This window comes from Engystomops pustulosus, chromosome 2 (genome assembly GCF_040894005.1).
Source record: "Engystomops pustulosus chromosome 2, aEngPut4.maternal, whole genome shotgun sequence".
Classification (NCBI taxonomy): Eukaryota; Metazoa; Chordata; class Amphibia; order Anura; family Leptodactylidae; genus Engystomops; species Engystomops pustulosus.
This window is the reverse complement of record NC_092412.1, coordinates 180461719-180485046: the sequence shown is the minus strand read 5'-3', so window position 1 is coordinate 180485046 and position 23328 is coordinate 180461719. Positions and strand designations below refer to the sequence as shown.

The 23328-nt window shown below is 38.0% G+C and overlaps 1 protein-coding gene across 4 annotated transcripts in view; it reads right to left on the bottom strand.

Moving 5' to 3' along the window:
- Nucleotides 1-18063: 18063 nt before the first annotated feature.
- LOC140118963 (C4b-binding protein alpha chain-like) overlaps nt 18064-23328 on the bottom strand; it is an 89434-nt gene continuing 84169 nt past the window's right edge. For all 4 annotated transcript variants that reach the window (XM_072137463.1, XM_072137465.1, XM_072137462.1 and 1 more), the window contains one exon: nt 18064-21037. In XM_072137463.1, coding sequence (XP_071993564.1) covers nt 20959-21037 — 79 coding nt within the window. In that variant the 3' untranslated portion in view covers nt 18064-20958. The remainder of the gene's footprint in view (nt 21038-23328) is intronic.

Genomic DNA, 23328 nt, shown 5'->3' with positions numbered 1-23328 from the left:
TCGGCAAAACCACTCAGCACAGGGATTAAACAAGATATGTATCTGCATCATTGTAGCTGCAGCATTCTCAAGGTATGTTTGGTTTATAATGCATGAAATCAAAAAGTTAGATTTCTTAAGAAAAGGTATGCAATGGTGTTACATTTCCTCTAATCTTTGTGTATACTTACATTCAGGGGGGGCGTCTGGTTCTTACATCAAGTTTGTTGGAAATTTTGTTATAGCTAAAATACTTACAGCCATGTCAGATCCCCATTGTACTCCATTAAATTTATCGAAGGCCTATCTGTGTTTGGATCTGTAGTAAAACATATCCATCAGTGGTGATGCTTCATTATAACGCAACCCATCATTTTAAAGCAAACTGGAACTGGACATATGCTGGGTAGCACTGATTATTATACACATTAATGCTATATGTTTACTGATATTAACTATGAGCCTGACATATGAATTAATAAAATTACAAGTTGATCAAAGAGGGAAGGCACATACTGTATTGGGCTTTAACAGTACAAAACATATCACTGATATTAGCATTATAGAGCTTTATTCACACAGCACATGTTGGCTGGGGCTGTAAGATCAGGAACAGATTCATTCTCCATAAGATCACGGTGAGTATTTTGAATTAACCCCTTGCCACTAAAGGAAGTTTTCAGCTTCCTGACCAAGCCCTCTTTTAGAATGTGTAGCTACAAGTGGTTATAACCTTTGAACACTTTTACATATGCAATCTATAACTTTTTCTTTTTTTTTTTACATGTAAAGAGCTCTGTGATGGCTTGTTTTCTGCTTAACAAATTATTTATTATTCCATGCCGTGTACTGGGATATAGGAAAAAATTCCAAATGCAGTGAAATTGGTGAAATAACGCATTTGCACCATTTTCTTGTGGGCTTGGAATGTACGGCTTTCACTGTACGCCACAAATTACATGTCTACTTTATTCTTTGGGTCGGTGGGATCACGGGGATAACAAATATGTATAGGTATAGGTTTTATAATATTTTCATACATTTACAAAAATTTAAAACTTGTGTACAATTTTTTTTTTTAATTTTGCCATTTTCTGGCGCTAATGACTTTTTTATACTTTGGTGTACAGAGCTGTGTGTGGTATTTTTTTTTTTTTGCATTGAAGTTTTCAATGCTACCAGCAGTGTATGACCTTTTGATCACTTGTTATTGATTTTTATTGATTTTTTAAAATATTTTTCAAAATGGCAAAAAGTGCCATTTCCAATTTGGGTGCTATTTTCCGTTATGGGGTCAAAGAAAAAAAACTTAATTATATTTTAATCGGGAATTTTCAGATGTCGCGATACCTAAAGTGTTTGTGATTTTTACTGTTTATTTATTTTTATATCAGTTCTAGGGAAAGGGGGATAAATTTTTTTAAATACTTTTTTAATTTTTACTTTTACTATTTTTTTTTATTAGGGGTACTTTAACTCTAGGTTGTCTGATTGATCCTACCATATAGTGACATACTACTGCAATTCGCACATTGTAATCAATGGATTGAAACAAGACCCGAGGCAGTCATGGCAACGGATCGCCACTCCCCGATGACGTCACGGGGAGCGACGATCTTTATGAAGAAATGTGCTTGTTGACACCCGCGATCAGCGCTAGCACCGATATGCAGCAAAGACTTACCGGCTATGGAGAGGGCTCAGCCCGTGAGCCCTCTCCATGCACCCGCAGCTGACCCGCGACATGCTATTATGTCACGTGAGATTAAAGTTCAAAATTGTCTGCTTTCCAGACAGATAGTGATGCCACCCAAATAACTTGATAACTAACCTTTCCTAAATGTCTGTCTTAGATTGGCAAGGATTTTTATGCATCCACTAATTTATGCATCCACTAAAATGAACTCTGAGAGGCCTGAATAATAGTAAATCTCCATAGTAGAAACTGCACCCCTCAACGTATGAAAAACAAATTTTAGAAAGGTTTTTAACTATTTACATGTTTGACGTAACTTGAAAATACATTAATTTTGGACCAAAATTGCCAGTACCCCATATGTGGTTGTAAACCGCTGTATGAGCACACAACAGGGCATAGAAGAGAGCGCCATTCAGAGCAGATTTACAATGTCACATTGTATGGGCTATAAAAGTTTAAATTTATGGGGAATATGGACATATGTGGAAAATCATCAATTCTTGTCATCTTTATTCTCAGGGTCACTTCAATTCCAGTGATACCTCATTGAAATCTTTTTTCAAGATTTTACTGAATAAAAACTATTTTGGAGAAATCTCTTTTGTTTTAGTATCGCCATGTTTTCAGAGGCATTAGAGATGAGCGAGTATACTCGTCCGAGCTTGATGCTTGTTCGAGTATTAGCGTGCTCGAAACGGCTCGTTGCTCGGACGAGTATCTCGCCGACTTAACGAAACACAGTGAAGAACAGTGAAGAATACAATGTAAACAGTGAACACAGAATCATTTAAGTGAAGAACATAGTGAAGAACACATTGCAGATGTTCCATACATCTGCTAACTTATCCGAAGACACGCGTGCCGAACGGTGTTCTTCATAATAGTATGTGAAGAACAATATGTGTGCAATGTGTTCTTCACTGTGTTCTTTCAATGTGTGCTTTCAGTGACAACATCTGTAATCTGTTCTTCTCTAGTGTTCTTTCAATGTGTTCTTTCAGTGAAAAATGCTCGAGTCTCCCATTGACTTCAATGGTGTTCGTTATTCCATACGAGCACTCGAGCATCGGGAAAAGTTCGACCTGAGTAACGAGCACTCGAGCTTTTTAGTGCTCGCTCATCTGTAAGAGGCATTGCTTAATTTTATGAAACACTTTTTGTGATGTAAAACACCATGTCCAGCTTCACGACCACAGATCCACTTGCGTTTTTAGTAAAAGCAAATATTCTTTATTGTCCAAATCCAGTATACAATATAAAAGTCGCATGGAGTCATCACTGAAATCAATGAAATCATTGATTTGAGTGATGACTCCATGCAACTTTTATATTGTATACTGGATTTGGACAATAAAGAATATTTGCTTTTACTAAAAACGCAAGTGGATCTGTGGTCGTGAAGCTGGACATGGTTTTAAGTTACTAACAATCCGGAGGAGGCGGGATAAGAGTCCGTGCTACACTGATCCACATGGGTGCAAAATCAACGATCCAGGTGAGCTGACACTACCTTTGCTGTTGACTTTTTGTGATGGGTGAAAATGATTTTTGTTTTCTGGAATTTTGTCTTTTTTTACAGTGTTCAAGGTATAGGTCATATAAGAATTGAAATTTATTGTACATATTGTTACGGGCTCGGGCATAGCATGTAGGGGATTTTTACCATATATATTCTCGAGTATAATGCAAGTTTTTAAGCCCATCTCGGCTTACACACCTCCTCAGGTTCCTTGCTGGGCCAGGAGATGCAAGTCAAAGACATTGCATAGACTTGCATCTGCAGGCCCGGCCAGGAACCTCTGGAGGTGCTGCTGGGAGAATAGGACATCGGGGAGAGTGCCAGAAGTTGGGTACTAAATTTAATTTTTTTATGGGGCACTCTGCTGGGCATTACAGTTAGGGGGGTACTCTGCTTTGGACTTTACACTAAGGGTGGCACTCTGTTGTGGACATTACACTAAGGAGGGGCACTCTGTTGTGGACATTTTATTGATGAGGGGAGACTAATGGACATTTTTATTGATGAGGGGAAAGTATTGCACATTTTATTGTTGAGGGGAGACTACTGAACATTTTATTTTATTAGAGGCTGTATTTTCCACCCTAGACTTATACTGGAATCAATACGTTTTCCCAGTTTTTTGTGGTAAAATTAGGTACCTCTGCTTATACTTGGGTTGGCTTATACTCGAGTTTTTACTGTATTTGTGTTTATTATACTTTATTACTGTAGGTATTAATATGGAAATGCTATTTTAGGAACTTTAACTTTATTTTTCATTAATGCTAAATGTTTTTTACACTTTTTAACATTTATATACACTTGAATAAGCTATGCTCTTATCAGGTCCAAATCACATTAGTATTGCAGCGCAGTGTAAACTGAGCATGCATACCCAGTTTACACTCAGATCCGAAAAGGATCTGCCAACTAGAATTATCAGCCAGCCCCATGCACTCAGACACTGGGGGATCAGTTCCCCTCGATAAGTAACTTGGGGGGTCCGATCCGCAGGGAAGCCTCTTACACATTGCAGTCAGTGTAAGAGGTTAACACCCACAATCAGAGTTTTCTCCAGTCATGGGTTTTAGAGGCGGTTGCCTAAGTTCCTGCAGCCCTGTACTGTAAGAACATACAACTATTACAATAACTATGATAAAAGTGATAATAAATAATGGGTCTATGCCTCCATGACCTTCCCAAGATGTGTTCTGTTTTAGCTTAAGAGTTGTCCATTTGGATGTCACTTTATCAGTGAGAGGACCTCTGTGGGACATCCAGTAATAAACAATTCCACATGCCAATAGTCTTTTATGATTTTGTCCTACTTTCAGAAATCACTGGGACTGGTTCTGCAAAGTAATAACCACATTTTTTTTACTGTTTGCAAAATCAACATTGGTTTCTGTATTGTCTCTAAAAAGGTTTATTTTCTCTTGGAGATAGACATTTGCTGCAGGCTTGATTAACAATCACAAGCTGCAATGACTATGCATCTATTTTTATTAGCATTTTACATAATAATTTTAATAAAATCTTCAGCAACGTTCAAAAACAGTATATAACATTCAGTCTCTGGGAACTAAAAAAATAGACCCTAAACACAGAAGATACACAAATCATCCCATTATACTTTTTGCTTTAAGACAAGACTTTAGAGTGCATTTACATTTAAATATGCGATAAAACACAAGTAAATGTATGGAATTTTCTATAAAATGACAAAACGAAATAAAATGGCTGCCATTAGAGCTGATTTTTTACAGCCTATATTATGCATGTTTAACTGTAGTGTGTAATGTATGATATTGATATTTGACGGTTCTTCATTCTAGGCAGTACTCCCTTACACTGAATGACCGATCTCTCTTGGTGTTCAGAGGCTAAAGTAGTAATCTAGCACCATTTGAAATCGGTTATGACGGAGGGCAAAAAGCATCAGCATAAAGAATTACAATATGTGATTCAATGTCTTCCACTGCTTGTTGTATTTATTCTTTTCTGTAACTTCTAGCAGATGGCAGTCAATAAAATAAATGAAGCCTAGACTACATTTTATTGTCATTGAAACGTAATGAAAGGAAGTTTTTGATTCATGTGCGGTATATTAAAATAGTATATATATTTTTAGCTGAACCGCTACTGTACACTGTCCTAATGTGGGAATGCTGTTTAGGACATAATGGGGTACATTTACTAAGCTCCTTGTGCCAGTTTTCTATCAGACTTTGCATGCTTTCTAGTGCAAACGGCTTGCACAAGTATTTAAGAAGTTCTCCCCCCACATTTGTATCGCACACAACCCTTTTGTGGCACAGCTGCACTAGTCTTCATGCAACAAAAATTAGGGGGCGTTCCAGTTCCTAGTCGGACCGTGCACCACATTTAACATGCAAAGTCAGACAGAATTGTGTTGCACGCCCCATTTTAAGGTGCACCAGAAAAAAGTGGTGCACTCTGTTGGAGCAGTGCGGGGGGTGGCATATTCATGAAGAACGGGTACCAGAAATCCTGAATCTGGCGCACCCTGCATTTAGTGCAGTATGCACTGTTCTTAGTAAATTTGCCCAATGTATATACTGCACACTGACATTACATCCATACTGTATGCTGAAAGGTTTTACACTGGAACTGATTGGATTTAAACTTTTAATTCAACCCACTGAAGACACAGGATTCTTCAAATGAGCTTTGAAAGAAGCCCATCAACACGCTCCAGTAGCCAGTCGAAAAGGTTTGCTACACCAGGAACCCAAAACTGAAAACAACTCGAATGTCATAATTATTACCACATATCACTCATGTCATCAAGAGGTGAGGTTGATGCTTGCATCATTCTGGGATATCCTTAAATCTGACCCTGATGTCGGAAATCTAGTGGGGTATTACCCAAGTTGACATTTAGACGAGGTACAAATCCGCTAAGCGCCCCCTGTAACCAAAACATGGCTCACCAACAACCTTTTGGGGATTGTGCTTTACAGGTACTTCCACAGGCAATACTTTTTGTTATAAAGCAGTTCATCAACTACAAATCAATAGGACTGGTTTATCAAGCCACCTGAAGTTGGGGTCTACAATATGCAGGTAAATTATTACCCAACATGCATATCCGCGAGTTACTGTATTAAATGTCGGCTCTCAATGCAATCAATATATTGGACTATCCGTATTGAGCTTTGGAGGCCAATGAGAAAACATTCTGTTGTTTATGTGCCCACTGTTTTATTGGTCCATGTAGATGTACAGGACCTAATGAATTTATATAGTCTTTAACCCATTATCCACCAAGATAGCACCAGATGCTGCTAATGACATCTGATTTGTCACTGGCATCATGTTGACCCCTGTAAGGCAGCAAGCACCTGCTTGTTATCTCTATTTGACTCATTGATCTCCTTTAATATCCCCTACTCCTTTAATAAATACGGGATATATACCAACATTACTCCCTATTGTCACTGAAGACACTTTTACACCCTAACCTAATAGCATGGGGATACACACAAGTGACTGCACCATAAATAACATTTGTTTTACAAAAAACTGACAGATTTGGGAAGAGGGTATAAAAAGGACGGACTGTGAAAAGTACTGGGAGAGAATTGTTGTGGGAAAAATGTATCATATATGTCTGCTGCCAAAACTCATTATTAAAAAGATCTACAATAACAAAGTGTAAAACCTGACTACAGGCAGTGTTGTGCAATAGAACTTACCAGTATCATTTTTGTCTCTTATCGCTAACCCTGACTTATTTGATGATGTTGAGATCAGGGCTCTATGGGTTTCATGAAATCAGTCCCAGGACTTAAGGTTCTATTTTAAATAGGAGATACTTGTAATTGGCTTGGCTTTATATTTGGGGGTCAATTTACTTAAAGGAAACCTACCACTTCTGATGGTAGGTATTAGATGTAAACACCGGGCACCAGCTCAGGGTGAGCTGGTGCCGGAGCTTACCTTAGCTAGTGTTTTAAACCGCTATATCGCGGTTTAAACACATTTTGATTTACAGCCCCGAGGTAGCGCCGAAGCTACCTCGGGGCTGTAAATCAAAATGTGTTTGAAACTTCTGTGAACAAACTTCTCCATTTTGACTTGGCCAGAACCCTTGCTGTCCTAGAAGAAACTCAGCTGCTCTGAATGCGAAGGGTGATTATGCTAAATAATGATTTGATTTAATTTCTATCTATTTATTCACTAAATAATTAATTCTAATAAGTTTATATAATATAATTTGACACCTCTTGCAAAGTACTGTATGTAAGCAAGTTTAGTTGCATTCTTTTTGGGCAAATCTGAACTTGCTTGAAAACTTTTTGTAGTCTTTGTTTGCAATCTTCTGTGCGTATTTGATGCAGATTTTATGTGGAAGAATATAACGATTAGTTACTGGTCCTATGTTAATATACTGTAACTACAATACTGCTCTATACAAAAACATAACTACTTTAACACTGTCCCATGTGTATAGAATATAGTTGCTAGAACACTGCCCCAAAATACAAGAATATAACTACTATATTTAATCTTATTTACAAGAGTATAACTAGTATAATACTGCCTCATGTGCAAGAATATAAATACTTTAATGGAAAAAAGGAACCATCAGCAACAAGCAAAAAACAAGGTAAATAAAAAAGAAAAAGTTTATTGAAAAAACATTAAAAATATGATCACTTGGCTAAAGAGAAGGTGACCCGTTTCGGACCAGAAGAACGAGGTCCTTATTCATACCTACATCATGGAGTACTGACAGCAAGTATATAGGGAAAAAGAAAGCACGTCAGAGTGCTCCACCCTACAGCACAGGCTGTGAGCAGTATACACCTAATTAACGGCGGGGGGAATGGCAGCAGAACAGCAAAGAACAATGAAAAAACATACAAAAATACAAAAATTTTTAAAAAAAGAGTATACCATAAAGTGATAATGAAAAAGTATTTAGTATATATAATTCAAATCGCTTCTAAAATTTAACGGTATGAAGGTAGAAACCTGTCCTTTAATCTACTTTGGACTGTGCTGCTGTTTTCTTTATATTGTAATTTTGTAATTATGGCTCTATAGTACAACATAAAACATATATATTCAAATTAATGATAAAAGCATTGTCACGGGTACATTAGGAATGCCATTATGTCTTTTATAAAAAAAGATATTTATCATAAATGGCCTGTTAAATTGTTTTCTCATTATGCTTGAATGTTTTATACATGAATGAACTATTCTGTGTATGCCATGCCCCCTCCCATTCCTATTATATCATTAACACGCTCCGACTTCCAGGTTTCGCTAGCATGTTCGAACGCGAAAACACAGTCATGTGTCCAGTCATGTGATGCTCCAGGGTCGGATGCTTGAGCTATTGGAGATCCGCACTGGCACATGCACTACGAAATGAATTATGGGGATTTTCTATTATATACAGGTCGGTTATTGAAATCATTTTGGCTACTGGCAATCCCCTTCTACCTGAATGGCACCACCCCTGAATGAAGGCAGCGCCCCGAAACGCACATCTGGTGTCTGGCATTTGGGTAGATGTGGGCGTTTCTCGTGATGTGGGTGAGTAACTATTGTATTATGCTTATTAGGTCATTCCTTCATATAAGTTGTGCAATGATGGAATTGCCCACATCTGCTCATGAAACAGCCTCTAAATAAATTGTCCATTGAAAAACAGGGTGGTACATGTTGAGGTGAAACGCCTAAACCCATCATCTAGTTTTAATGTGGATATTCTGAAATTAAAGCTGAACATCTGGATAATTTGCACTACATCAAAAAGGAAAAATCTAAATTGGCCAGTGTCCTGAACGGAGCTGGTACCAGAAGCTGTGGGTGTCAGCTGCATGTTACAGCTGGCACCCGTCGCTAGCATCCGCGAGCGGAGTTTACTCTGATCGCAGGCTTTAACCCTTTACACATTGCGACAGAAAATTTCTAGACTATATCGGACCCCTCGCGGCACTTACCTGGGGGTCCATATCTCCGATGGCAGCCATGGCGATTCACTAAGATCATGTGCCCCATATCATGAATGTGTCGTTTCCCCGCTCAGGTCTGACAGAGTTCACCATCCTTTTAGTGGTGCATCTAAGTACTTGGGCTTGCAACACATTTTGAGAGTTAAATTTCGTGCTCAGTCCGAATCAGTTTGACTGTCCGATGGCACACCCCCTAATTTGTGTCACATGGAAGCCACCGCAGCTGCGCCACAAAAGGGTTATGTGCACCACAATTCCAGCAAACACACTTGCACAAATCTGTGCAAGCCATTTTAGCCCCGAAAATGGTGCACCCTTAGTAAATGAGCCCCATTAGGTATTGCCGCGTCCATAACAATAAATCAGAATCATTATTGGACCCGCTCGGTGAACGTTTTAAAAAAAAGAGAGTTAATAGAATTGCATCATTAAGCTAAAGACCCACTAAAATGAAGTTTTTTACAGTGCACCTCGTCTTGCAAAAAATTAGCCCTTATTTGTCCAAATTGCCAAAAAAATAAAGGATTGTATAGCCTATAAACCCCTTCCCGACATGCGCTGTAAAAGAACCATGCGGTGGGAAGTGACTTGCCAACACGGTTCAGACACCGTGATCTGGGCAAGATGGCGGCTGTTCCTGATGGCCATCCATCCTGTCCTGTGGACCAGAGGGGTTTTGGGTCCCCCCAGTTAATGATCGCTGCTATTTGCTGATCAATGCAGACCAGCCAATAGCAGCAATTTTACTTATGACGTCAGTAATACCGATCACCATGATAACCCCTCGATCATTTCATTGCGGGATGTAGTTTGCAAACAAGGGTCACTTGTTGGTTTTATTTTTTTTTATTTAGGTTTTCTATTATCCCTCCAAGTGTCTGGATTTTTTAGCACATACTTTGTAATTCTTCAAGTTCTTTATTTATTATTATTTATTTATATTCCAAGTGCTTTATCATTGTGGAGCCCTGGTGTATTTTCTGGCTAGCGTTTAGGATCACATGTCTTCTCTCATGTTAGGAAACTTACTAATCGGCTACCTAATCAGAGACCTAACATTTCACATTGGCACTAACTGGGCGTCACATAACGGGCACCAAACTTTCTAGAAATAATTGCAATTTCCATCTTGAACATTGCATATCATATTTGGAAACCGCCTGTATGTTCAAAATGCTCACTACACTACATATTACACCTTGCTAAATTCTCCAAGGGGTGTGTGTTCAAAAATTTGGGTCACTTTTTGGGTTTTCCTGTTTTATGGCACTAGGGCGCTCCAAATGCATCCTGACAAATTTGGCCTCTAAACGGCAAGCGTCCCTTTTTCCTTCTACTGTGCGCCCATACAACATGTTATATACACATGTGGGGTACCTCAACATTCGGGTGAAATAGTTTTACACAGTGTGGGAGGTTACTTGATCTTTTATCCCTTGTGGCTATACAAAATTAGGGGTAAAAGTGACCTTTATAGGAAAATGTTTGCCTTTTTTCTTTTGAGGGCCTAATTGGATCATACACCTGTAGTGGCAAATACACATATTACACCCTGCTAAATTCTCTAAGGGGTGTGCTTTCAAAAATTGGGGTCACTTTTTTGGGTTCTCATCTGTTTTATAGCACTAGGGTACTCCAAATGCATCCAGACACATGTAAAGCAATTCTGTCAAATTTGGCTTCTAAAAGGCAAACATCCCTCTTTCCCTCTACTGTGCGCCCATACATTTTATATGCGCCTGTGGGGTACTTCTACACTCGGAAGGGTTATTACATTTTTTTGTCTTGTGGCTATAAAAAATTAAGGTTAAAAAGTGACCTTTATAGGAAAATTTTCACTCTCATCTCTCCAAAGATCTTTTTATACCTAGGCCTGTGACCAGGACAAGGGGGCATCCTCTATACTTAGAAGAGAGGCTGTTCTACCATCGCCATAAATGGGGGTTCTTTACTGTAAGAGCAGTGAGACTATGGAACTCTCTGCTGCAGGACATTTGTTTAATTCTTGAAGGTTGGACTTGCGTCTTTTTCCAGCCTTATTTACTATGATACTATGAAACTTGTCAGGAGCAACCATAACCTAGCATAGTGATCATCACATGACCTGTCCAGCAACCATCTCTTCTACAAGGCAGCTAGTTGTAGGACATATGACCAGCCCAGGGAGCAGCCATGTTTCATACTGTAGAAACTACAGTGGGATAAATGTACAGGGCAAATTAAAGGGCCAGTAGCATTTTTTTATCATAATAGTACATTATGTCCAGACCAATATTCTGCAAAGGCTAGCTGAATTTAAAATAAAAATTGTGTTTAAATAGGTACTCGAGTATAAGCCTAGTTTTTCAGCATAAAAAATGTGCTGAAAAATCCAAACTCGGCTTATACTGGAGTCAAAAAAATAAATATATCTAAACTCACCTTTCCGGCGACCCCTGTATATCTTCTGTGCTATCTTTCCGGCAGCAGGCTATATACACTGGGGCAGGGGCTGGCAGGCCATATACACTGGGGCAGGGGCTGGCTGGCCATATACACTGGGGCAGGGGCTGTGACCAATGCATTTCCCACCCTCGGCTTATACTCGAGTCAACAGGTTTTCCCAGTATTTTGTGGTAAAATTAGGGGCCTCGGCTTATACTCGGGTCGGCTTATACTCGAGTATATACGGTAATTAGAATATATATTAATGCACAAATTATTTTTATTCCTGGAATACCCATTTAAAATTAAAATATTAACAACTGAGAACAAAAGATGTAATTGAAAATGCTACAAACACACTTGAAATTCAATACTTAGGACTTTGATCCAACTTTTATTAAAGTACAAAACAAATGAATAAAAATAAGTTCATAAAGATAGGAAAGAATCATAAAAAATTTAAACATCTTCAACATTTCATCTTTGGCTCCTCTCCATGTTTGCGACTACACGTATTACTGCATAAGCAACATATTCAGGATGCAGCTAAATGTGGTTTCATGAATACATCAAATGAAACCGGCTCAATGATGTTAAATGCATTCTATATGCCAAACCAAAGAGCAGTTGTTTGCATGCAGACATATATATATATATATATATATATATATATATATATATATATATATATATATATATATATATATATATATTTTTTTTTTCTTTTTCTGAAAATCTGTATTCACAATAGCATTGTTAAAGGGGTTGTCCACTTTAATCACATTACAGCAAATAATATGGTTTGTGTAAAGAAGTTATTGAATTTTCCAATATAATTTCTGCATCAATTCCATGCAGTTTTCTAGAGCTCTGCTTGCTGTCTTTTTATAGGAATCTATCATTGTTTACTTCCTGTAGATAAACAATGGTCCATGGTCATGTGATCTCACACAGGTGCATGGTTAGTTAGAATAATTCACCTCTAGGATCTATACTTGGCATGTAGTTTTAGAATTTACTCAGTCGGATCGATAAACAATCCCCAACACACCATATCCAAGTACTAAAAATGTATTCCTAATTTTAAAATGGAATACATTAGCTGTGAAATACACAAACTTTAAAAGCACAGAAACTTTAATGATGTGCAGTGCCTATCATATCCAACCTGTTGGGAGGATTTTATCTAACGGTAAGTAACCATATATATTCATTTATGCACACAAAAGCTCTGTCCACTTGACAGTATAGAAAATATCACTGCTGGTGCTAGAGAACTGTCCCTTACTACAGCATCTTGTGTCTATACCACTCAGGTCTCAGCTCACTAGGTCAATTTATCCAACCAGATGACTATATTGGCTCACTCCACCATCGCAAACACACACTTTCCAATATCACTGCCTGCAACTCCTGATGTTACTCCTAATAGTCATATACAGGGCGTTCCCATCTCATCCTAAACTGTCCAATCAGGTCCAAGGAAACAAGAAGGTGTAACCTTGATGTCATCAGTGATATAATTAGCTCCTCCTAGGTCTCCTGACATCATAAGTCATATGATCAAGTCACATGACTGGCATGTCATACATCCACCCTAGGCTCAATGAGTCATTGAGAACCATAACTGATTTAATGAGCCATTCGCAGTTTCACCGTAAAGAATAGTCAGTACTTAGAAATGCATGGCTTAATTTTTAAAACAAGCATATACTACTGGCAGGGTCAACCAGTCACATGACTGATGGATCATTCATCCTCATTGCAAAGCTGTCATAGCAGCAATGGGATGTTATCCCATGTCAATTTTAACTAGCAGTAACATACTTGTGATCTGTGACCTATTCCACTCTACTAGCTAGCATGAGCATGCAAGATAGACTAGGGGACAGTGTATGAATATTAGGATTAACAGCTGTAGGATTACTTGGAGTTGTAGGCAGTGATATCGAATTGGAGAGTGTGTTTGCGATGGTGGAGTGAGCCAATATATACCTACCTGGTGACTACACTATAGTCATCTGGTAAATCGACTTACTGAGCTGAGACCTGAGTGGTATAGCACCAGCAGTGATATTTTCTATGCTGTCAAGTGGACAGAGCAATACATCTTGTGTACGTAGATAAATATTTACCTAGTCACAAACCCAGCTACTAGGAGGATAGACACTGTTCCCATTTGAAATACATGATAAATATTAAAAGGAGACATTCCCATTTTTACAGTACACAAGTGTCTAGTATCATATATACTGTTCAAGCTCACACTACCGTGTTACCCCAGCTAATAAAGACTTTGATCTTCATTGTTTATCGACCCTAGAATCACCCAGCTTTGATTACACTGTGTGTTATAACAAGCTATGCACCTTTGTGACATCAGATGACCATGGACTGGAGTTTATCTACAAGAAATAACCAATGAAGCAGGACTGCAAGAAGACAAAAAGCGAGATCTTGGAAACTGTAAAGAATTGATACAGAACATATATTGGAAAATTTTTACAATTTTTCATTAAATTATCAATATTTATCAATAATTATCAGTTATTTGTTGGAATGTGCCTGCAAAAAAGGACAACCCCTTCAAGGCTTTATTCATACTTAATTTTCAGTGCATGTTAGATTCACGCATCCTACGGATCCAAAAGTAAACCAAAGTGTCCTCCAAGCATAGGACATATTTTCAAACATAAAATGGGCTGCAAAAGTATACCACTTCAACTTTTCCCTTATTTGTAAATGTTACAGCCACAACAAGCTTTAAAGTAATTTTCAAAATTGTTATGCGACAGCAAAAGTTAAGAAAATGATACATGATTTTCCAAATTTTTGCAAACAAAACAGAAACATAGGGCGTGGAAATGTATTCAGTTGCCTTATATAATTAAAATAGGAAAAAATGGCAGTACTCCAAAAGGCTTGTGAAAAAAGGTACTAGTTTATTCCAACATGTGCCAAGCTGCGTTTCGGCTCCTATGGCCTGGAGCCTTTCTCAAGCCAGGCCATAGGAGCCGAACGTAGCTTGGCACATCTTATATTTGGGACTCTCCGTCCTTGTCCCTGGATGTGCACACATACACACAGCGGTTTGGTAGAGAACAGAGAAACAGCATTTTGAGAACAGACGGAAAACACCAGACAACTCGGGAGGACATGTGTCAAAGCGTATTGCAGTGTTTGTGATTCAGAGCGTAGTTTTTTATACCAGAGAATTGTTCAATCTATCATTCATAAAATGGAAGGAGTATGGCACAACTGGTAACCTACCAAGATATGGCCACTGACTTTAACAGACAGCCCATACAAGGAGAGCACTAATTAGAGAAGAAGCCAAGAGATCCAGGGTCATTATAGAGATCTACAGCTCAGGCTGGAGAAACTGAACACAGGAGAACATTTCTGGCCTTTATGAAAGAGTGGCAAGAAGAAAGCTACTATGAAACATGTTTTGGCAGCATCATACTATGGAGATAGTTAGCTTCAGCTGGGTTAATGAGAAAATAAATGAGGCTAAACCTGTAAGACTGCAAAAGACTTAAGACTTGGCTATCGGTTTACCCTCCAGCAGGACACTGGCCCTAAACATACAGCCGAGAGTACAATAAATGGTTAACATCAAAGCATGTGATAAAATGAGAACCTGCTGCTTGACTTCACAAATGTTGCGCAACTAAGCCAACAGGTTTGGAGCCACATTACATAAAGTACATGCTTGTTAACTATAAAGTTCAAAAATCAGGAAAAGTTAAAAATTGTTAGAATTAAATTTCCAACCCACTTTATGTTAAACATGACAAACAAAGAAAGCTTTGAAAAGGGAACCCTGTGTGCATACCTATGCGTCTTGAAAAGTCACATGGCCCGAGGTTGTCTGTTTATTAAAGGATTCCCTTTCCCAAAAACAAATTTGGAGCCATTTTTCTAAAATCCTACATGGCAATGTTAATTATTATTAATTTGACAGCTGGATGTTACCATGTACTATTGTAACTGACAGTATTAATATTGTTGCTGACTATACTAATAATAGTAATACTAATAGTAATACTAATACACCTCACTGACAAAGAAAAACAACATATTGGATGACAAATTGTTCATATATTAACAGGAACAACAAAGCAAAGCTTGAAGAAAAGGTTGCACCAGTTTTGTGATTTTACATAAACAGAGCCTCTCACTAATGAAAGAAAATACTTTAATGAACTTTAATTGCAAAAACAATATAATAAATCGGTTTGCAGACATTAAAACGATCAAGTTCCACAGTGTCAGATTATTTGCATTCATTAGTAAATTATAAGTAAATTACTTTCCTTCATTTCAACTGGTATATATGCAAAGACAAAATAAGGTTTCTAAAATTAAAATTGCTCCAGACAAATCCAAAAGCAGTTTAACGTTATATATACATAAAACACAACTAATGATTAAATACGGATCTAAAATTACCATTCAAAGCATAAACAATATCAACACCTCTAGGGCCCCGCCATAACAAATATTATATAGTGAAGTTCAGAATCAAGTATTACACGTAATGGATAATGATAAATAATACTATCTAGTAAAAGCTATACCCATGGGCGTTACATTCTGGCAAAATGGGGTTAGAAGGTTACCTGGAAAACCAAGTTGGGACTGGGGCAGCAAAAAAAAAAAAAGAAAAAAAAGAACCAATGTCCAAGGACAGGTGTGCCACTGGTTGACCATGCAGTTCCCGCAACCCCCGATACTTCTAGCTGAGCACCACTGACAAATACTTTAAGGGAAAGTAATTGTTTTGTGGCACCCCAGCCCCCACACGAATTCCCAGGATTTATGGAAAACCCCTTTAAGCCCGCTACCCAGTGTAGGCATTGCCTTTTTTTGAAGTTTCCGTTAGGTCTTCACTTATGTCCTTCATTAATTGTCAGCCAAAACCAGGAGTGGTGTAATGCACAGAACAGATGGAAGTCTTTCCAGCAAGGCTACAGAGGCAAGCTACAATGAAAAGACTTCAGGTTTTGGCTCCCAATAACAGGGATGTTAACTGAGCCGAATTTGAACACTTAGGGCTGTGATAAAACAAGCTACCTGTAAAATAGAAAAAGAATAATATGCAACAAACATAAATCTTCCGACTTCTAGCTGACATACAATTCCTTCAGCATCAGCAGGGAATCAATGGCAGCTTTAAAAGTGCAGCTTTTAAATTTTGCTATATCTACAGAAAGGGTAAATTATAAAAATTTTAGAAATATATTGAAGACTCCTGGATGGATTATTGTGATGATTAAATAAAGGGACCCGCACAAAACCTCTCAGTTTTTGAGTAGTCAGTGACAAACAGAGTCAAAATAAGTGATTCCATCTTTACAAGCTATTGACAAAAAAACTAACGAAAAACAAATGAAAAATCACAATAGTTTTCCTTCTCCTAAAACATAACAAACGACTTGGCACAAGCACTGCATTTTCAAAAACAGAATAAGGACAGGAAATAACTTGGTTCCAAGTTCTTTTTGGTTTCAGACCAACAAAAAAAATTACTAAAAATGTATACAGCCCCACTAGAAAACCACTTAAGCAAGTCCTGGCATCAAAAATCTTTGCATCCTTCGATGTATGCCACACTGATACGGACCCTGGCATAGTTGGACTCTTTCTCTAGTCTCCATCTTCCCGGCATTATGGAGTTGTTTTCTGCTACATGGGTGAGGCTGATTGAACCTGCCGACCAACCTTCCAACAGAAGAGGGCCCAAGTGAATATTGGGTAATGATATTATCCTGAACCTGCCAATTGGACTCTCTACTGTCAGATGGGTGGTCCTGCGGTAGCATCTCACACCCAACTGATAGTAGGAAACTATTAATGATGAAAAAAATGACTGCTGACGTAAGCAGAGAGTTGGGATTGGTGAAGGTGGAAATGTTAAAGAAAATAGATTACATATACATGTCACAAAGTAGTAATAAAAACGGTGTGCCTGGCTATCTGGTGTCCCAGAAGACGACCAATTCATCTCTGGATATCTTTCTATCGTTTGAGTAATAAACAAAATGATAGTGCTCTATAGCCACCCAGTCATACAGTTATTAAAGGGGTTGTCAGAGTTTTGAGGAAAAAAAAAATATATGCGGCCGGGAGTGGGCTGCCTAAAACAATAAAGCTGTACTTACCTTCCGGTGCCCTCCAGTATCCAGCGCTGCTGTCGCTCCGGTCCGGGCACCATGTAAACAAACATGGCCGCCGGAGAAGCGCTGCATTCAGCTTCTGGCCGGACCCAACAACCTTCCAGCCCCCATACACAATGCTGTGTATAGGGACGGATAGGCGTACCTGGCCACGGCCGGCCGGAAGCTGAATGCAGCGCTGCTCCGGCGGCCATGTTTGTTTACGTGGTGCCCGGATCGGAGCGACAGCGGCGCTGGACACCGGAGGGCACCGGAAGGTAAGTACAGCTTTATTGTTTTAGGCAGCCCGCTCCCGGCCACATATATATATATTTTTTTTTAAAACTCGGACAACCCCTTTAACATAACAATTCTTTATTTGATCTCTTGACTCCAATGCCCTTTTCAGGCCTTTTGTTTGTTTTTGCTCCCCTCTACCCAAAAGCCTGAACTTTAGTTTTCCCATGTACAGAGCTGTATAATGGGTTGTTCTTTTCAGTGACACGATTCCGAAAGTGTCTTTTTCTAGCGATCTTTGTTTTTACGGCTTTAACTATGTGGACCAAATTAAGCATTTCCTTTATTCTTTGATTTAGCACAAATCATGCAGCTGCCAAATTTATAGTTTTTGTTAAATCTTAATATCATAACCACTACAGGACTTCTTAATTTTTTTCTCATTTCTGTTTTTAACACCCCTCATTCCAAAAAACTAACTTTTTTACTTTTCAGTTTAATGAAAACTTGCTATCTGTGGGTCAAATCGAACTTCTCAGGCTGCATTCACACGACCAGCGTGGGGACGTATAGCCAACCGTAAATGCGTCCCCATAGATGTGTACTCACTGTACTGTGCCGTTTCTGCAAAAAAAAAAGAGCATGCTCTATCTTCAGTTGTGAGACAAGCCATGCGTCAGGGTTTCCTATGGTGGAGGGGGGGTGTGAGCAGCAATCATACCTCTCTCCTCTCCAGCATGCAGCTGTTTGTACGTCTGAGTGTAACAGCGCCCTTACTAGCACCATTTAATATTCCATTCAATGTACTGAAAAGATAAGTGCGGTAAACTTATTTTTTTTAAAAAACGCAATCGCAACATTTTCTTGTGGGCTCCGTTTTAACGGTTTTCACTGCACCATGTCATTTTTTGTGGGATGCACTGCCGTTTTCATCTATATCAATTTGGGACCAATATGACCTTTTGATGATTTTTTAATTTAAATATGTATGAATGTAAAAAATTGGCGAAAAGGTAGAGATGTGGACATTTGGGCGCTATTTTCGTTAGTGTTTTTTATATTTTGGGAAGGCAGTTAGAGCCAGGTGTCAGTGATGTTATGCAGATGACATCCACCATGTATTGATACAGCTCAGCCTGTGAATCCTCTCCATACATCCCCTGCAGCACCACAACATTATAGTGTGCCATGAAGTGTGAAAATGTATTTAAAAAATCTCATTTTCTTCGTATGGCAATATTCTCTGTAACTGTATTGCCATTTTTTGTGTTCCAGAGTTAACCTGGTAATACAAATTATATTTTGAAAAATGTTGGGACACAAGGATACCTAACATGTTTATCAATTTTGTTTTATACATGTGTATGGGAAAGGCAGGGATTTGGATGCTTTCAATTTTTAAAAAAAATTTTATTAGGACCCCTAGGATTGTGTGCCTCCAGCAGACTATACTCAATGACAGGCCTGGGAGCCTGGCCAGTAGTTCCTGGCTGTCATGGCATCAGATTGGCGTCTCCTGTTGATGTCACATGTATATCCAATCCGATCAACAGCAAAATGGTGGCACCCAATCTAATTGATGCCAGCACCGATCACGACAGTTAAAAGCAGGTATAAGTTTGCTGTATAATACACATGACATCTGCCCTGTATGGAGAGGGCTTACCCTGAGAGTGCTTACCATACATCTCTTTCGTCATCACAGCATAATTGTATGTCACTGTGCGTCCAGAGGTTAATTAACTTTCTTTATGGCCTTTAATAAACGCTGGGTTATTAGTGGGGCTGTATGCTTTTTCAGTTTTTCGTGTTCTTCTAGCTCCCCTCTCAACTATCAGTTACAAGTGAAGCAGTTTCTGCTTAAATATTACAGCAGTTACTCAGGGGAAAGGCTGTGATAAGATATCTGAAGTCCATATACATTCTTGGAATATAAATGTATTTTTCACCGTCCTGAGGAATGATTACCTAGCTCCCCATAAATAAAACCAAGGATTTTAAAACACAACACACTTACATGCTGGTGTGTGCTTTATCTGGCAGGATCTGTAGTCCTTTTAGCTTTTTATGCCTTTGTTTTTACAAAAAAAAGTCTTTAAAAATTATACAAATGAGCCTAAGGGGCTCCAGGCTCCATAGATGTTAATGGATCGTCGAGCCCCTAAGCTCTTTTGCATGTTTTTAAAAGAATTGTTTTTGTAAAAACAAGGGCATAAGAAGCTAAAAGAAGAGTAGATCCTGCCAGAGAGGGCACACACTAGTATGTAAGGGTGCTTGGCTTACAATCCTTGATCCTGATGGTAGATGTCTTTTAAATCTATTTTGAATGAAAAAATAAAGAAGTGAAGCACAAAAAAAAAAAGTGTCATAATTTTGGTGCCAATATGGCAAATTGTGACGTATCATACGTTTTATGCCATAGCTATTATACATAATAAACATGTGTTTGTGCCAAGTGTACAAAAATATCACAAATGGCATAATACATGCTGCACAATTTCTGTATAAAAAATATCACACATGGCATAGTACATACAGCACAATTTCAAGGTATATTACAATGCGTGGCTCAAAAGTTCTGACATTTTAATACACTTCTAATTAACTACCACAATATTTTTACAATTATATATTTACTACACTATACATTATATTGTTAAGTACAGTACAGAGAATTCCTTTAAGTCTTTTAAACAGATTACACTTGCTTGTTTAGGGAAAAATATGAACGGTATCAGGATTACAAATATGTGCATAAATAAATAAAATGACCTTATATCTAATTTGAATTTTGTATAATTTCTGTACTACTCCCTAGTAAGAGATCAGGGAAGAGTATATAGGCACATGTGAGGCTATCCTTGATCACAAAGTAAAGCAGTTTAAGGCAGCCTGCAGTAGTCACATTATTGAAAAATATAGCCTGATGATAAAGCTTTATAAAAAGATCCACTTTTCAGAAACTCATGCAGTTGCATCTCCTTTGTCTCTAGCATTGTTGCAAGCGGTGTATTGCACATTTGCTGCATCGGATAGGGATTTCCTAAAAAGGTGAATTAAAAAAATATATATATTTTAATGTAAAGAAAAAAATAACAATAACCAACAAAAATGACAGGATGAAAAGACAGATATGAAAATACAAATACAAGTAAAAGAAACCAAAAAAGTCAAAATCTGTAAGGAAAGATGTTAAAATGGGAAATAAATTAGGTCGAAATCAGGAGTAAGTAGTTGAAGTTCTCGAGTTCCACCAAAAACGCTCTTAAAAAGAAAACATTGCTTCATAATTCTTTGAATTAGCTATTTGTCCACCATTTCAATAATCTGTAGGTGGATTACAGCGCTTTAAGGGGTTGACCACATAATAGAAAGTTTACCAATAGAAATTCAATACCCTAATAGGGTCACATATTGTACTTGGCCTATTCACATGAGTTTGTACGTCTCATGTCCTGTGGTCATGGAATGTCATAGGAAATCCTGCCTGCTTGTGAGACATGTGATCCGCAGCTTTTCCGGGCAGGAGGAGAAAGTTTATGAAGGCAAGTACAATATGGATGACTATGGTATTGAAACTAATCCTGGTAAACCTTGTTAAATGTGACCAATCCCTTTAAGAAATGTATTTATCTGAATTTAGTGCAATTAGTCGGCCAGTCATGAAGTTATTGGTTTCTTCAGAGATGGAGGTTGGAGGACTTAAACTTCCCAATTCCTGCTTTTTGAAGAAAACAGTGAAAGAGAATATATAGTCAATAAAAGTAAACAGTGTAAAATCATTTTGCAAGATGGCCTTTTGTTAAGTAGCATTCTTATAAAGCATTTAAATACCACTCACTGAGGCTCCTTAAAAGGGACAAAAGAGAACTTGCAATACATTTGCACAGAAGCACAATTGTGATTAAACAAATACAAGCAAAAGACAACATGGTTAGATACAAACATAGTGATGTTGGTCAAACGGCAAGCAGTACGTGTTACATGGAAAAAAAATCATCAATGGTTCAATTTTAGGTTTCAAATAGGCGTCATATCCCATTTTAACCATTCTGAGATTGCATAAAAATACCAAATGTCCTAAAGAGGTTTTAAAAAAATAAGCTATAAACCATGAGAAACTGGGAATGAGAATCATGAACACAAAATTAAACACTGGGCTGAGGCAAGTAAAATTAAAAGGGGAAAAAACTCCCACAAATACTTGTTCTGCTCCGGTACTTGCCGTTTTGTGGCCAGCACCTGAGTTCTGCAGGGGGTGTCACAGCCCTGTTTCATTTAATGAATGGCCTCTTGGGAAAGGGGACAACATAGAAAGTGACGTCTCATGGAAACTGAAGTGACTTCCCATGTCCAAGGAATAGACATTTCAGTCAGACACAGGGCACAAAACTTGAAGTGACACTGAAACAAGGAGAAGGAGTGCAAGTATAAATTTTTTTTTAACCCCAGTTCCTGGAGGTTCTTCTTATTTGTGGGAAGACCCCTTTAATAGTCCAGTCATCTCCAATCTGTGTCTCTTCAGTCTCACTAAAACCACAATCCACAAGGATAAAAAGATGCACAGTTTGGGGACCACTGGAGTAAATGGGTGTAATACATCTAAAGTAACCAGTCTGAATCACAAGACACAAGGGTTCACTTTAAAACTGGGCTGGCACTGGGGATAGGAGATGATTTAGCGGCACTCAATCAATAGCATTCATTTTCTCATATTAAGTAACCAGATTTTCCTAAAACTAAAATATAAATGAAGAATCTCATATCATATAATGTATTAGCAGAAAGCCCGACACCAAGTGTAAGCGGTTTCTTCTTTATCCCACTGTTGCAACTTACTACAAAAAAAATACATTTAGCAAAAAATTTTATGATATAAAAAAAAACACAAGCTCAAAAGACTGTAACTAACATTTTCAGGGACTATTTTATACTTTTCTAGCAAAAGGAAAGCATAATTGTAATTATGGGAAACATGGGTATTCACATGGCTTTAACACAGACACAACTCTTGGGAGACTTTGGGAGTCTACAAAGTGGAGTTTACATGGTGTTAGTATGCAACAAACAGACAAGCAGTACAGTGAAACATAGACACTGCCAAATAGCTGACCAAAAATCTTTAAAGGTTTTTTTTCTAGGACTAAAACATTAGTATGAGATAATAAGGAAATAAGGTTGAGCTGAAATAAGAGGCACAACCACATATACAGTACACATAAATCAGCTATTGTACCTAGATAAACAATTCATATGTCATCTGGCTCCTAAATATTACACATTGATTTCCTATTCTAATCTTTCAGTCCAGAAAACCCTATTCAATATAATAGG